Source organism: Melanerpes formicivorus, unplaced genomic scaffold (genome assembly GCF_026170545.1).
Source record: "Melanerpes formicivorus ecotype bairdi unplaced genomic scaffold, bMelFor1.0.p_v2 SCAF_1, whole genome shotgun sequence".
Classification (NCBI taxonomy): Eukaryota; Metazoa; Chordata; class Aves; order Piciformes; family Picidae; genus Melanerpes; species Melanerpes formicivorus.
In genome coordinates, this window is record NW_027142353.1 from 53,553,175 (window position 1) to 53,568,900 (window position 15,726).

The 15,726-nt window shown below is 45.9% G+C and overlaps 2 protein-coding genes and 2 non-coding genes across 5 annotated transcripts; all 4 read right to left on the bottom strand.

Moving 5' to 3' along the window:
* Positions 1-281: 281 nt before the first annotated feature.
* Positions 282-1,861, bottom strand: RASL11A (RAS like family 11 member A). The gene is made up of 4 exons (XM_068143497.1): positions 1,675-1,861; positions 1,530-1,586; positions 1,373-1,452; positions 282-1,177 (listed from the first exon to the last, which is right to left on the bottom strand). Exons 1-4 carry the CDS (start codon positions 1,793-1,795, stop codon positions 725-727), a joined length of 711 nt encoding a protein of 236 aa, XP_067999598.1. The 5' UTR covers positions 1,796-1,861; the 3' UTR covers positions 282-724.
* A 6,560-nt stretch (positions 1,862-8,421) lies between these two features.
* RPL21 (ribosomal protein L21) lies at positions 8,422-14,268 on the bottom strand. Of its 2 annotated transcripts, none has more exons than XM_068143511.1 (6): positions 14,165-14,268; positions 13,064-13,142; positions 12,419-12,480; positions 10,904-11,016; positions 9,431-9,581; positions 8,422-8,558 (listed from the first exon to the last, which is right to left on the bottom strand). In XM_068143511.1, exons 2-6 carry the CDS (start codon positions 13,128-13,130, stop codon positions 8,469-8,471), a joined length of 483 nt encoding a protein of 160 aa, XP_067999612.1. In that variant the 5' UTR covers positions 13,131-13,142; positions 14,165-14,268; the 3' UTR covers positions 8,422-8,468. The 2 variants fall into 2 exon arrangements, with proteins under 2 accessions (XP_067999612.1, XP_067999622.1); XM_068143521.1 differs by having other exon boundaries at positions 14,131-14,171.
* On the bottom strand, positions 10,713-10,845 carry LOC137445276 (small nucleolar RNA SNORA27). Its single transcript, XR_010988385.1, has one exon. It is a non-coding gene; the product is annotated as a small nucleolar RNA SNORA27 (small nucleolar RNA).
* LOC137445220 (small nucleolar RNA SNORD102) lies at positions 11,254-11,328 on the bottom strand. The gene has a single exon (XR_010988372.1). It is a non-coding gene; the product is annotated as a small nucleolar RNA SNORD102 (small nucleolar RNA).
* Positions 14,269-15,726: the final 1,458 nt, after the last annotated feature.

The window sequence follows — 15,726 nt, forward strand, 5'->3', positions numbered from 1 at the left end:
ACGCATCAGTCCTTCCTATCACACATCTCCAGAGAAAGCAACAGCCATCCCACACACTCCTCTGCTGTGGATTGCTCAGCACTTTGTTCCACAGTAATCTGTAGGAGAAACCAACCCTCCTGTTAAATGCTTTGAGCTCAGAAGATTAATTCTGTGGGATACATGTTGAGATCAGAAATTGGAACGCATTCCTAACAGCTTATCATCATTCAGGCAAGTACAGATGCAAGCAAAACAGCCGTCACTGAGGTAGAACAGAGATGCTGTTACACTCAGAATGCTTACAGGCAGTTACATTTTCATGTTTAATAAAGTTGTTGGGGCTTTCTCCCCGTATAAAGCTTTGCATCAAATGCTTTCCAAGCATTTTCTAGAGGCAGCTGAGTGTTACATCATATAAATTCCCATTTTACATAACGGAAACTGAAGCCCAAAGAAGTCATTTGTGGAGAGTAAAACAGCAAACCCCAACCCAAACCAGAAATGAAATCAAAACCTTCTGGTTAAAAAAAAAAAAGCCCCAAACAACCCACCCTTCTCCAAGTACCTGTAGCTGCTAGGCAGCCTTTTTTTGTTTAATAACCCAACCAGTCAAACGAGAGAGAATGGCAAAGAAACTGCAAGCTTTGACATACTTACTTCCTTACTGCTGCCATTAGTACAAAAATAAATATACTTTTATTAACTGGCTTACAAAAATAAAGTCTATCGAGTCACATGGGGGTTATTTGACTTTGGAAGATAAAGCCTGTTTGAAACGTCTCTTTAGGTCTTGCATGTTGGGAGATTTGGGTCGAGGGATGATGGATGACCGCCTCCTGTCTGTGCTGCCAGCGTGCTGTACTTTGCTGACCTCCTTGCAAAGATACTGGAAAACATCACAAACGCCTTGGGAGTCATCACTTGTGGAGATTTCCAAGAACAGGCTGCCCAGTTCACTTGCTAGCTGTAGTCCCTCTTTTGCCTCTACTTGCCTGGCATGAAGGAGATCTGCTTTGTTCCCCACAATAATGATGGGAGTCCTAGCATCTGGGTGGACCTTGCGTATGTGTTGATAGAGAGGTCGGACTGACTGGTAGCTGCTGTAGTCTGTGATGGAGTAGACCAGGAGGAAGCCCTCTGCCCACTTCACACACCTGGACAGGGAATCCAGCACCTGCATGCAGTCTTCCTGCACCTGCAGTACAACAGAGCACACAAATTTGGCCTTGAGCTGTTAAAGTATAAAGCCATTACCGTAGATAGGACTGGTCTCAAAAGGAACCCGAGCCCTGTCTTAAGAGACAGTCTGGGACTGAAAAGGAAGCTAGGGTTCAAAAGCAGAGCCTTTCAGTGGCAAAGAGGAACCGATCAATCTAAAGCATCTCCGTACCTGGATGCACCCCGGCGTGTCTTGGATCTGCACGGCAACGCGGTCCCCCTCCAGATGGACCAGCCTGGAGTAGAGGTTGCCTGGGGAGCAGAGAGCCGTCAGTCACCAGCCGCGCCCGCGAGTCTCCGCCGCGCCGCGCCCCACCACCTCACCTCACCTGTGTTGGGCTCATAGTCCCCGATGAACCGCTTCGTCAGGAACCGCACGATCATCGCTGCAACACAGAGCGACCGCGTTAGGCGGAACGGACAGGGGAAGGTGGGACGGACAGGCAGCCCCGCGCACCCTTGTCCCGCACTCACCGCTTTTGCCGACGTCGCGGGCGCCCAGCACAGCCAGGCGGACCTGGGCGCCAGGCGGCCCCGGGGGGCACTCCGCTATAGGGGCCAGCAGGAACGGCTGGGACATGCTCGGCAGGCGCATGGGAGGGGTGGCCGTGTAGCTCTGGGCCCCTCCGCTCTGTTTCGGCCGGCAGCGCCCAGCTCAAGCAGCCGCCGGAGGCTTTTAAAGGCTCCGGCGGCAGCGCCCCTCGCTGTACCACCCCGTGGGCTGCACCAGCCCCGCCTCGCCGCCTCTAGCCCAGCCCATTCCGCCTGCGCTCTTCTGCATCTCTCTCCTTCGCTCTCCCGTCGCTTCTCGCTACCTCTGGTGGTTGCAATCCCTTCCCTTCCTCCCCACCACCTTACCCGTTCCCAGGAGTGGAGTGAACGCCTCTGGGCGGAGGCACCGGGGTGGGTGAGCAGGAGGGGCAGGCGGTGCAACCTGCGGCCCAGGTTTGGGGAAGACACCACACCCCAATGCGTGTCATCCTCAGCCGAGGCAGACGGAGGACAGTACAAGGCTCACAGCTTGTGACCAGCCCTGAAACCAAAGTGGTCCACCGGGCCTTGAAGTCCGGATTAGGTCTTTTGTGCTTTCTAAGCAGAAGAAAATTTCAAAGAAAGGTGCTCCACAATGGGCTGCTAAGTGAGCCTCAAACCTGCCCATGCACAGCTGCCTGGATGCTTCGACCTCCACAAACTGGTGCCCTGGGTCCTGCAAAACCACTTCAGCAGCCCACAGCTTTGCAAGCACCTAAGTGTTTAGGAGATGAATAACCCACTCAGCAGTTGCTTTACTTTAATCAGGGAGACAACACAAGCCCTCAGAAAACAACATAGAGAGTCAGGTTGGTACCTGAAAGGAATGGAATAGGTCTGTGATCTCAGTCCAGCACCAGGGGAGGCCAGAGCCACCCTGGGAGCTGAGGGGCTGATGCCCAAGGGCAGCCCCAGTGGCCCTAGGCATACATGCAGGGAGCTGAAATGAACCTCAGCAATAGTACTGATGCTGCACTCAGTTGCCCTCCCCTTCAGTACAGTTCTCAGTGCACACAATGACAACACATCATGTTCTTCCTTGCTTTCCTCTTGTCCTTCCTCCATTTTGCCCTATATCCATGCAGGAGCCCAGCTACTCACTCAGTCTGCCACACACTTTGGAGATCCTCAGCCCCAGCTCCTCCAGCAACACTGAAACTTAGAACCACAGCACCAACTCTGCTCTACCAGAGCCACGGTGCTCCTAATAGTCACCTTGACACCACAGGGAGAAGGACATGCAGAGAGTTCATGCAGCAAGTAGAGGCACAGCTCATGCTCTGCACCCTTCAGCAACTGAAGGATTGTCCACCTCCCTGGGGCAATTTTCTACCCTGTTTAAAGACTCTCCTCTGGTGTCCCAGAAATGTTCTACCTGGTGATGATTCCACATTGCACTTTGCTGAAGGGTTACAAACACTTCACAGCAGTTAAGACTATGCTAATTAAGTAGTGCCTGCAGAAAAACATAGGGGAAGAAGTGCTGTTGACTATTTGCATTACTCTAGAACCCAAGAACATCAAGCCACTTCTATCCTCAAACACTGATTGTGCCTCTGAACTTTCTACTTCACATCCCATCATGCCAGTGAGCCTTTTTCTCTTTATAAACAAGCTTTCCCTCGTATTGCTAAAAGCTTTAGGTTTCCAGAGGTTCATGCTATTGTCATCTGCTGCTACTATCACAGCAGCACTTGTCTATGGCCTTGCTCTCAGTGCCAACACAGGCTATTTTCATGCATTTCTTTCCAAAAGAGCCACTGAAATGACTCTGCTCTAGGCAGATGATTCCCAGGTGCTGAGCTGTGAAAGCAGCAGTACTAAACAACTGCTGTTACCAAAGCTCGAGGAGCTCCTCCTTTCTGTGCAGCTGTAGAGTTCATGCTGCCTCAGCTGCTGCTGAGGGCACTCCCAAGGACAGTGATGGTCAAGCACAGAGATGACAGTATATGAACTGAAGCAGGAAACCCTGTGAAGGAATTTACTTCCAAGTCTCTTTCCATCAGGACATACTCTGGTGCAATAGGATCAGTTCAGTAGGTTGAAGAAGTCAGGGCTCAGATTACATGAGCCTTTCCTTGCTCAGCTGGAGGTCCTATTTGGAAGTGCCAGGTTGCACTTCTAGCCACCCCATGAAAAAGATACATGCTACCATCACCATGGTCTATCATCATCCCCTTTCACACAGCAACACCTATCATTCAGTCCCATTCACATGGAGTCCCAGGGACACCACAGCTCTGCCTGTACCACCTCCTTATTCCAAACTCTGGAAACATTCAACAGCAGTTACTTTGGAGGGAGGGAGCAGGCAATTCACTCCCGTGGCTGCAGCACAGAGGACATACTGAAAGCCAATGGAGTTCCCTTTTCCTCTAAGAAACAATGCAGTGTCTCCTGGAATCTTTGATGATGCTGTGGAGTCTGCTAGAAGCTCTGTGCTTAAGGTGGGCAGGACCATCTTAAGGAGCAGCAAGCACAGTACTTTTTCACCTGGAGAAGCGTTGGTGAGAACCTTTGCTGTGAGCTGGCATGGCTTCACCACTCTATGAACTTTCAAGGACCACAAGCCCATGTTCAAAGATGCAGGTATTCCTTACTCTCCCCAGTTCCTGCCGATCATTGGCTAAGCAGTCTGGAATGGACAAAAAGGTGATTGAGGGCCATTACTCAAAGCCACTTCCTCCCAACAGTGAAAAATGAAATCAGCAACTTCAGCTAGAGCTGTTTTCTGAGCTCTTGAGCTGTACAGGTGCTGCTGATAACCACACCCCTACCAAACTCTTGAGTTAGAATGATTGTGACTATGTAAATCCTAGCAGCTACAACTTGAGTCCTACACAGACCTTGGTTGTACATCCACTGAGGCAGAGGCATGGACAGGAAATGCTCAGAACCTGCCTCTTACATACCACCACTCTCAGAATCACAGGGGGTGCTGCCACCTCCTTTCCATGCAAGGAGGCCATGTGCAGCTGTAGGGTGACTGTGGGAGACACTACCCATACCCCCGAGTCATGTGTTTTCACCCCATCTTGCAAGAACAGAGAACCTGCCTGCTGTGTTGGGATAAGGAGGTTCACATTCTCTGGCACATGCATGTACAGCTCTTGGCATCTTCTGGACTAGTCAGGGCACCCCAGCACAGCATCTGTGTCTGGGATGCTAGCTGCTCTTTTGATTGCAAGGACCATGAACGTGCAGAGTCCAGGATTGTACTGAGGACAAGGGAGTGAACATGAAGATTCTGTTTCCATCTGATAGATACAAAAAGGAAGATTACAAAAGGGTGCGTTGTTTGTACATCCTTGTAGCAGCTACTTATCTGCCTAGGCCCCAGGTTAGGAGGTGTCTGCATATCCCTTGTCCCCCTTGGGCATGCACACTTCACCTGCTCTCTCCATGGGGTCCTCAGCCTGCAGCCTCTTTGCAGGGGCATGGCTTCTCCTTGGTTCTTTCATTGAGCCTTCCAGTTCACACACAGCAGTAGTACTAACACTGCCTACACAGCCCTTAGGAAATCTCAGGCCTTAGTGTCACCAATAAGCTAAAACACACGACAGCTCAGGTTTGTTTCTTCTCTAAGAGAGGACAGCTTTTGGCAGGGAACCAGATGCAAAGATTCAAGGTGGTAGAACCTGAAAAAGGAAACAGCTCAGCTCCCACCTCCTGATCAGGCTCCATGGAACACACAAATCGCTACAATGAAGTGTCAGAGTTTGTGCTAATCCAGAAGCACTTTACTCTCTGAACATTGCATAGGGACAGCCTGCCCACCAGCTCTGGGACAATGAAGTCTGAGCTAGAAGGGGACTGGAAAACAGGTAACATGTACTGAACTTTTGTGAAACCGGCTTTTCAACTCAGGATTCCCAAATTCTGCTAACTCAATGTGTGCCCAATTACGAGAAACTGACAGTTCTCCACAATACCAAGTAAGTAGTGTGGAATGAAACAAAATTCACCTGTCCCCAGTGCAAAGAGGAAACACTAAGCCTGCAGCTAGCACATTCAGCATGGTTTTGCTTGCTAGGCACAGCCTTAGAACAGGACCATGGAGAACTGGTTACAGCTTATGGGTCCAGCATGGGAAAAATCTTCCAGGAGTCCAAGGGGAGTGGACTTGCCACTCCAAACACCGTAAGGAAACCTACTTCCTCTACTTGGAGAGGCACAGTTCAACTGCCAAAAATCACTCCCCTTCCTCCCAAACCTTCTGCAAGTTCTGCATATACTTAAGCCCGTTATCTTCTATCAAGGATGCATTTCAACTTAACACACTGGTTTCATAACTGGAGGTGTCCTGACACGCAGTTCTTCAGCAACTTGTTACCTCACAGGTCTCCCTCTTTTGTCAGGACTGTGCAAGCAGGACAGATGAAGACACAGGATGCAAACTTCAACAGCACATACCAAGATATCCAAGTATCTGGGCTATGTTTCTGCAAACCTGAGATTACCAGGCAAACCACCACTACACTGAATGCACCTAATAGTGTCTACAAACCCAAGATGGATTAAGCCTTGGTTAATTTTCAAACACTAAAACAAAACCCAAAAAAGGCTATTCTCTTCCTGTACAAACCCAGTTTCATTTTTGGTCATTTCTGGGAAGCCTGACCAAGGAAAACATTCCCTCCTCCTCCCAGCCCACACACATCTTCCAAATATGCCTTTATGAGCATCTATTGTCAGCGTAGTGACCTTAAAAACACTGAGACTAAGTAAATGGAAAACTGTTGCAATATTGTGTCTCTGGAAGCACAGCTATTAAATGAGACTACTGTATGCTGTCTAGTCTTACTATTCCAGATTGGTGACAATAAACTCAAAAAGTTTACAACTACCCACCACTTAAGTGTTAACCATTTCCTCATGATGTTAGAAGCTAATCCACTGCAATCCTGACACACAAGTACAACCAGAAACAGAACCAAAATAACTCACACAGGCATGCATGAGAAACATCAAAAATGCCATGACAAAAGACTGTACCCAAAATAGCCTTCTGCTTGACTCCTCTGGGCACAAAGCCTGATGGAAAAAGGATGTTTACCTTGTGAGCCAAATGCTGTGGAAACTGACAAGCCAAAGATCAAACTCTTAGTGTACAAATCCAGCTGCTCCACGAAAACCCTGCTTGATCATAAAAGCTAAGGGCATTAAGCTGTGACAGTGGAAGATTTATCTCAGCCTTGCTTCAGGAGATGATGCACTCCACATCTAATATATATGCTGTCAAAGCAGAGTACTGGTGTCATGTCCACACATCTGAATGGGTGAGCTTTGCTCCATCATCTTCAAAGCATTTCCAAAGCAATTCCAACTACACAGTTTGCTCCATCTTCTAATTTGGGAGCCTGGAGAAACTTCAAACACAGCATTTGCTCATTAGCACTTCCAAATCTGCAGTGCCTAATGCCTGTAACCCTTAAATACCAGGCCAAGCTGGACAATGACTTCAACATCCAAAAACTATGTTCCACAAGAATGGAACTTGAATGTGAGGTAAATGTAAACAGCCATTAATCCCTAAATTTATAAGCAATCTGTACATGGTTTGACACTTCTGCTTAAGGCAGTTCAGAAATAGGGGAAAAAGCAAACCTCATTGCCTCTCAATTTCTCACTCCCAAGACCTACTAGCTGTCCTGCAATTGAGTTATCAGTAATTTTCAAGTCAATAGCTACCAAATTGCTTGAGGTCACTACTTCTCTAGTATTTTACTCTCTCTACATGCAGACAGTAGCTTTGCATAGCTTACTTAAGGTAGCTAAGCAATACATTACATCACATTTAAAAGGCTTATTATTTATCAACATCTAGGACACAGTTAAGCTTAAATTGGTGCATTTTCAAAGCTAACCAGACCAGGTTACCTTCAGCAGTTTAGCAAGCTCCACACTGTTTCAAACAAAGGTCACACAGACATGTTATTAAGTAGTAGGCTGAAGATGTTCTATACAAAACACCCTGCCAGGTAGCACTGTTTTTTCGGGGAAGCATCAATAACTGGATGAGAGGAATGCATTGGAACATCCAGGTAGACGTTTAGGTTCCCCAGACACACATCAAACAAACTGCAAGCATTCAGCTATGCCAAACACAAATAATAAAAATTAAATTACACAGGCTAAGGGTTTTGGAATTAAAGCTACACAGTCTAACAGTTTCAGAATTAAAGCCTCATTTTAAACTAATACTATGTCTCAAGAATTCTTATTGGCCTGAGGATGTTCTAAAAAAAACACACAACAAAAACCAACACACTTTCTGTTGCAGGTTAGAGATGAAACACCAAAATCTGTCCACAGCCGTTTGCCACAAGGTTACCTTCAAAAAACTGCTTCTGCAATTGTTTGGTAGTAAAACTGAAGCCCCTTAGCCAAAAGCTTGTATCAATGAGATCCAAAGCCACTGTCTTTTCCCACACAAAAATTAACCTGTAAGTGACACTGTACAACTCCTGGTATATGCTCTTAGTTTACTGGTGAAATATTCCATGTCCTCTTATTATTACCTCATGATCATCACTAAACATTGAAGATTTCAGCATTCCCAGGACAACTGATCAACAAAAGCTATAATGATTTAAATGGCCAAGCATCATGTAAGGCGAGACAAATTCCAATGAAGACAAGTTTTCTAAAGCATCTGTTCCAAAAAACATCAGCAGCCTCAATCACATCTACTTGTCCAAAACCAGACCTTTAATTTATTTTTTTTCACATGTGCATTATGCCATAAATTCGTAGGGAATGGGCTCCAGCAGCTCTGGATCCTTGCCGTTAGTTCTCACAAAGTGTGCTTCTCTTGGTGGAGCAGGCTGTAAACAGAAAAAAGCAAGCCTCATGACACTGTACCTCAAAAGCAACCTTACAGAAGATTGATTTTGATTTAACACATTACAATACACACATTACAGCAATTTTATCATTCTCGTGTCTTTGAAAATTTGATTCAAATAGCAGTAAGAAAATGATTTGTTAAAGTGTGCTACATTTTAATTGCTAAAAGAAAAACACAGACACTGTATGCTCTGCAATTTACTAACCCAAATTATCCCTGTACCCTATGGTTCCAAAAGCAATGGCCATTATTTCCTTTCTGAAGCCTAGTTATTAATTCCTTTCTTAAAGAAGCTGCTGTATCTAAACTCAGCTGAACAAAAAAACCCCAAACCACTGATCCTCTAAGTCAGGTACAGCTTTGTGCTGCAAATCAGCAACAGAGAAGGAAACATCTGTCCCTTCACTCACAGCCAAGGCTGCAGCTTCCATCCAAAACCAGCACAGCTGTAGTCAGGCAGCAAACACACCAGACAGCCCAGGTACAGGCATGCTGCCACACTATATAGACTCTTGGGAAAAACAAAACAACCTCCCGTACAAAAGGACTGAGAAGCCAAGCAAGGGTGGTGGCAAGAAGACACTTCCAACACAACCTGCCACAGACTAAGACTTTCCAGAATGGTGTAAGCAGCTTCACTCATGTGGAGTGTTTTTTTGGTGGGTTTTTGGTTTTGTTTGGTTGTGGGGATGTGTGCTTCCATGTGTTTTTGTTGTTGTTTTCCAAAGAGAGAAAACTCAGTTTACAGATTAACACTCTTGTCTTCAGAGGTAACATTTTACTCAACTGGTTTGATTCTACTTGTGTATTTCTGAATTAAAAACGTGTCAAATACAAAAAAATGATTACCTGACGTTTCAGCTGAACCCAAATGCCTTTTTCTTTTGCTTCCTTTTTCTTCTTTTCATTCTCCTTCACACGCTGCAGAAAGCTGTCTCTGCTCTTGGAATGTTTAACGTGCTCAATGCGCACATTAATTCTTTTGGCAAGAATCTTGCCCCTGAGACAGGAAATGAGTTTTTAAATCTATGGCACTTGAATAAAAGGCTATTTTGAAGCTAGTTTTATGGCCCTTACATAAGTAACTCCACAAGATCAATACACTGTTGATGCAAATCAGATATAACTTCTGTAACTAAAAGCCTATTAATACCTAACAATGTGCTGACAATTTAGACTGAAATTGTGGAGAACACAATTTTAACCTTGTAGCACACAGAATTTTATCATCACTGTACTCCAGCCCAGTTCCTGGATAAACCCCAACTTGCCCTTTACTCATAGAATAAACCAGGTTGGAAGAGACCTTCAAGATCATCGTGTCCAACCCATCAACCAATCCAACCCACCTAAACAACTAAACCATGGCACCAAGCACCCCAGCAAGTCTCCTCCTGAACACCTCCAATGATGGTGACTCCACCACCTCCCCAGGCAGCCCATTCCAATGGCCAATCACTCTCTCTGTATAGAACTTTTTCCTAACATCCAACCTAAACCTCCCCTGGCACAGCCTGAGACTGTGTCCTCTTGTTCTGGTACTGGCTGCCTGGGAGAAAAGACTAACATCTACCTGTCTACAACCTCCCTTCAGGTAGTTGTAGAGAGCAATAAGGTCACCCCTGAGTCTCCTCCTCTCCAAGCTAAGCAATCCCAGCTCCCTCAGCCTCTCCTCATAGGGCTTGTGTTCTAAACCCGTCACTAACTTCGCTGCCCTTCTCTGGACACGCTCCAGCAAGTCAACATCCTTCCTAAACTGAGGGGCCCAGAACTGGACACAGTACTCGAGGTGCAGCCTAACCAGTGCAGTGTACAGGGGCAGAATGACCTCCCTGCTCCTGCTGGCCACACTGTTCCTGATGCAGGCCACGATGCCATTGGCCCTCCTGGCCACCTGGGCACACTGCAGGCTCATGTTCAGCCTACCATCGACCAGTACCCCCAGGTCCCTCTCTACCTGACTGCTTTCCAGCCACTCTGACCCCAGCCTTTTTTTGACCTTTTTTGACTGAGCTGTAGAAAATCCAGCTGAAAAAGCTACACTAGTATTTTAAAAGGACTTCAGCACCAATGTGAAAGTTGGCTGAAAATCCCCATTTGGTAATGTCACTTTAAGCACTTCTCAGAAAAAAAATGTTTCCTCTGACAGGATCCAAGTCAAATGAGCATCATTTGCTTGGGTTATAAAAAGGATAAACACTTTACCCACCTTGAATGACCAATAAAGACAATAACTGTCTAATTGGCAAAGTGAAAGGAGGGTGCAATTACAGATAACTTTCCCAAATACAAAGATGCAATACATGGAATTTCATTACTTACTTGACCTGCTTATTAACAATAATGCCCACAGCGTGTTGAGTAACATTATATACTCTTCCAGTCTTGCCATGGTAACACTTGTGGGGCATACCTTTTTGAACAGTACCCATACCCTGTTGGGAGATAAAACAAGAGTGTAAAATTTAACCTGAAAAAAACAACAACCAAAACGCCAAAGAAAATAAAGCACACCCTACAGACCCATCAAGGGCTTCTCATTCAAGAGTTATTTAAAATACACACTTCAATTTACTTGTGACTGATTTCAAAATACTCCCATAATAAATCAGCACATAGAGCCATGGATGTTGTATTCAAAGACTAACAAATTTTGCCATGACAATTCTGGTTGCTTTCAGTGTCGGTGAAAGGACTGATCACTTTGCTTTCAGCAAGCAATCACAGGAGACAATCATCATCAAGCTCCAGGGTGTCAAGAAGCATTAATCATGAACAGTGCAGCTCTGCAAGAGTCAAACAACAACCAAGTAGATTACACACCATATGTGTGACTGTTATGAAAACTCTGCATTTCAAATTAAAGGATTCACCAAGAAACAGCCCTTGGTGAAAGGCTTTCAGATTCACAACTTCTTAATTTTTAGAGTATTGCTGATTTTAAGCAAGTTCTAGAATATACCAAGGATGGGAAATGCTGCTTAGGTTCTCCCCCACTCTTGTATTAATATGTATAGTTTCATAGTTTCATTCAGGGTTGGAAGGGACCACAAGGATCATCTAGTTCCAACCCCCCTGCCATGACATATCCTTACATTTCCTGATCTCTAGTTTTTATGTGGCTTTGCAATCACCATCCCTGTGCACAGAGACAGAGGTATCTATCAGGTACACCACCCATAAACTTAGGTGCAATTTGGGTGAAACATGACATTTCAGAACAAGAGGACACAGTCTCAAGCTGTGCCAGGGGAAGTTTAGGCTCGAGGTGAGGAGAAAGTTCTTCACTGAGAGAGTTGTTATCTGTTGGAATGGGCTGCCCAGGGAGGTGGTGGAGTCACCATCCCTGGAGGTGTTCAAGAGGGGATTGGATGTAGCACTTGGTGCCATGGTTTAGTAGTCATGAGGTCTTGGGTGACAGGTTGCACTTGATCTTTGAGGTCTCTCCCAACCTTATTGATTCTACGATTTACTGAAATAACAGCTGTGGTTTCTTAGAAAGTAGTGCTGGTAGGCACCACACAGCAACTCAATACTAGATATGACAACTTTCACTCACTTTTTTTCAGTTGAGCACATAATAACAAAGTACATCCAGATTTTATGGTTTTTTCATATATATATATAAAAATATAATCCCACATAAACCAGCATGTGACACTGAAGCATTGCTATTGATTCAGTAGCACTGCCATTCCAGTACTGCTTCAAATAAGAACAGCAAGTACATGTGCTGACACACGAGTCAAGTAATATAAAAAGACTACCTTGAGAAACTGAAGGCTGAAAAGGATTACAGTGCTTAAGCATTTTATTACATAGCATTGCACAAAGTACCTTGATATCGACTATATCACCCTTCTTGTAGATACGCATATAGGTAGCCAGAGGGACAACTCCTGTTGAAGAGAGACAAGTTTGGATACTGATGAAGCCCAGTTTCACATGCACAAACAAAATGGGGTAGGGGACAAAGATCATGCAGTTGGTAAAGTTCTCTTAAACAGCTCAAATTGTAATTCATTTCAAATCCACAAAACTGAGAAAGCCAAGCATCTTTTAAGTAGTAACTGCCTCTTCACACACTCCCAATCAAAAAAAAACCTAAATCAGGAAGAGTTGCAACTTTAATCCCATTGCTAACACAGAAGTTGAAAAGGGATTACACTATCTACTACTTCACTGTGAACACTGCTATTACCACTGTTCATTGCTAAAAGGCAAAAAAAGGTGTACATTTTAAGTGTTAGCTACTGAAATATTTTCTTCAAATTCATTTTCAACCACTCATAGAAATTAGCATTATTGTCCAGCAATCAGAACACCAATGTATAAACTGTAAGAGCTGGGACTTTCACTTACATCAAATTCTACAGTTTTTAGCCTAAGTTGTCAGACATTCTTCAATACAAACCACTGTGTTACAAACGCTACTTAGACACTGCAACTTAACGCAGCATTCTTGCTACAAGGTATACTCACCATGCTTGCGGAAGGGCCTTGAGAACATATAACGAGTCCCCCTCCTCTTGCCCTTTGTGTTCGTCATTTTGGCTGATCACTGTACAAACAAATGCAAATTATTCAGAGCCACTAGTTCATTCACTGAATACTTGTCTAATGTTCAGATAATTCAGAAAAATCACTTCCCAATTACTGTGTCAAACCAAGCAATGTTGTTAGCTTAGGCGTTCATAGAAAATGGTATTTATAGGACCACAAAGGAACTCAGGTTAGAATGGATGCTACCAAGTCACCTAGCTCAACCTCCTGCAGTGTCTGCTACGAGATCAGACCAGGCTGCTCAGGGCTTGAAATCCTTCAAGGATGGAAAGAAATCACTGCATGACCTTCCTGAGCGGTCTGTTTGAGAGATAGGGCTTGCCCTAATGACAAAAGTTTCTCTTAGCACCCAATGTAAGCTTCTCATTTTGACTTAAGCCATACGTCTGGTGCTCCTGCCACGTGCCTCTGTCAACCACCAGGATCTGTCTTCTTGATCATGCACTGTCAGGAACTCTGCTCCAGGTCCATTAAGCCCAGTTCCCTCCCTCTCTCCTTACACCGCACCCAAAAATCAGTATCCCCACCGTTCTATCCGCCACGAGGCGTAAACACTTCACAGGCCGAGGGGGACGACGGCTACCAAGCAGGTTAACGAAATTCGAGTACCGCCGCAGGCAGCGGTACTCACCCCGAGGCCTACCCAAAGGAGCTGCTGCAGCCATCCCGCCGGATCGGAGCCGCTCTCCAGGCCCCACAATCCCACTGGCGGCCTCGGGGCTGAACAGGACTACCACCGCCTTCCCTACAGAACTCCATCCCTCCACTACTACACTCGCTGCGGACCCCTTTCTTCCCTTCATCCCTCAGCATTCTGCTGGCCCAGGCCAGCGCCCCGCAACACGCCTGCATGCCGCGGCCTCCTCCCTCCTTCTGCGCCCTCCGCCTCTCAGCAAAGCCTCGCCGCCCACAGCCGGAGCCCACCCTCTCCTGCCGCCAGTGCAACTCGGCCGCCTTCCCACCGCTACGCGGACCCGCGGAAGCACCTGAACACGGTGAGCGGCGCTCCGCGCAACCTACCGCGTGTGCCCTCAAAATGGCGGCTGGGGCAAAAAGGAAGAGGCGGGACCGCGACCGCCCTTAACAGCGAGGCCTTCGCCAGGCTGCCCGCGCCGCGCCTGACAAAAACTCCCTGGGAGCTGCCCCCTGTCCCGCCTGATTCGCCTGCCTATCTGCCTGCTGTGCCCGCCTTCCCTTGCCTGAGGTACGTCTTCTCGAGGAAGCCTCGTAAGCTCATCCCGATAAACAGCCACGGAACTGCCCTGGTAGAAGTTTGATTCTTTTGCTGGAGCCGAGACAAATGTAATTTTTTTTCTCATGGCTGTGCTGTGAGACGGACGAGGAGAAGTTTGACAGTGGGGTGGCCGCTTTGTCCTAATAAATCACATTGACGCTTTCGCTACCCTTTAAAAGCAGCCTAAATTTCCTGCCAACAAATGCAGTAGTTATGATGCCTCTCTCTCTCCAAAACTATTTAAGGACAGTTTGGGGACGTATTCAATCTTCAGAGGAGAGCTAGATCAGTATTTAGTTCTCGAAAGTAATGGTTATTCTTCGCATAAGACCCCACTTAACACTTAGCTTTCATTACTGGAACCAAGATGCTAACCCTATTCACTGCACCAGAAGCTTTGCTCAGTGCTGAGAAACCCACACCTCTGCTAGACTGCTCATGTCCCAGGGAAATACCGCTATGCCTCATTTTAATTACTTCTAATTGCTTTTGAATGGTTTGACTGTGCCAAAAAGTACATTCCAAGATTAAATCCAGAGTACGAGAAGTTGTTTGCTAACAGTGAAGAAGTGCATCAGAATTTACATTTGTATTAATGTGAACCTTTCACTGCTGTGTTTTGGTGACAGCTGCCTGACTGTAGATCCAGGTAGTCCTGGTCAGGAGAGCGTGATGGGAGAAGCAAACCAGCAGCAGAAGCAAAGAGGCTGGTCAGGTTTGGGAATTCTTATTGTTGTGATGAGGTTTCTTATAATGCAATTTTTGTGGCAGATGTCTCCACAAAGATAAATCAAGTATGAATTCTCAACAAAGAGCCTTTACATGGCCACAGGTTGCATCAGCTGTGTGGTGCCTGAAAATGCAGCGGACTGGTGAGCAGCTTCCAGAGTTGGCAGAGTGACTCATTGTGTTTGTGCATCATCAATATTAGAGCAGACAGGAATCATCATGGGAAGCGGATTGCAGGCGGGAGTGAGTCAAAAGAAGGGCCTCCCTCCCCTGAGCTAAACACGCAGGGACAGCTCAAAACTTGTCTCAAGCAGTAGTTGCTCTGCTGCAGGAGTTTTTTGTTTTGAATGAGGGAAGCACTTATTTAATTTAGGGGAGGGATGATAACGTAAAGCAGCGTATAAAAACTTACTTGATCCTCTGACTAACTTCACAATTATTCTGAGGTTGTCTTGCAAAACTTAAGCCCCTTCTATCATCATTTTAAAGCTAGTTTAATATTTATGGATCACAAGAATGGATATGGAGTATTAAATACAGTGTCAGGTTCTGCCTGCAGAGCTAGCTGGCGTGGCATGTTATGACAGAGGCTCTGTCTGCACATGAAATCTCTTGAGTA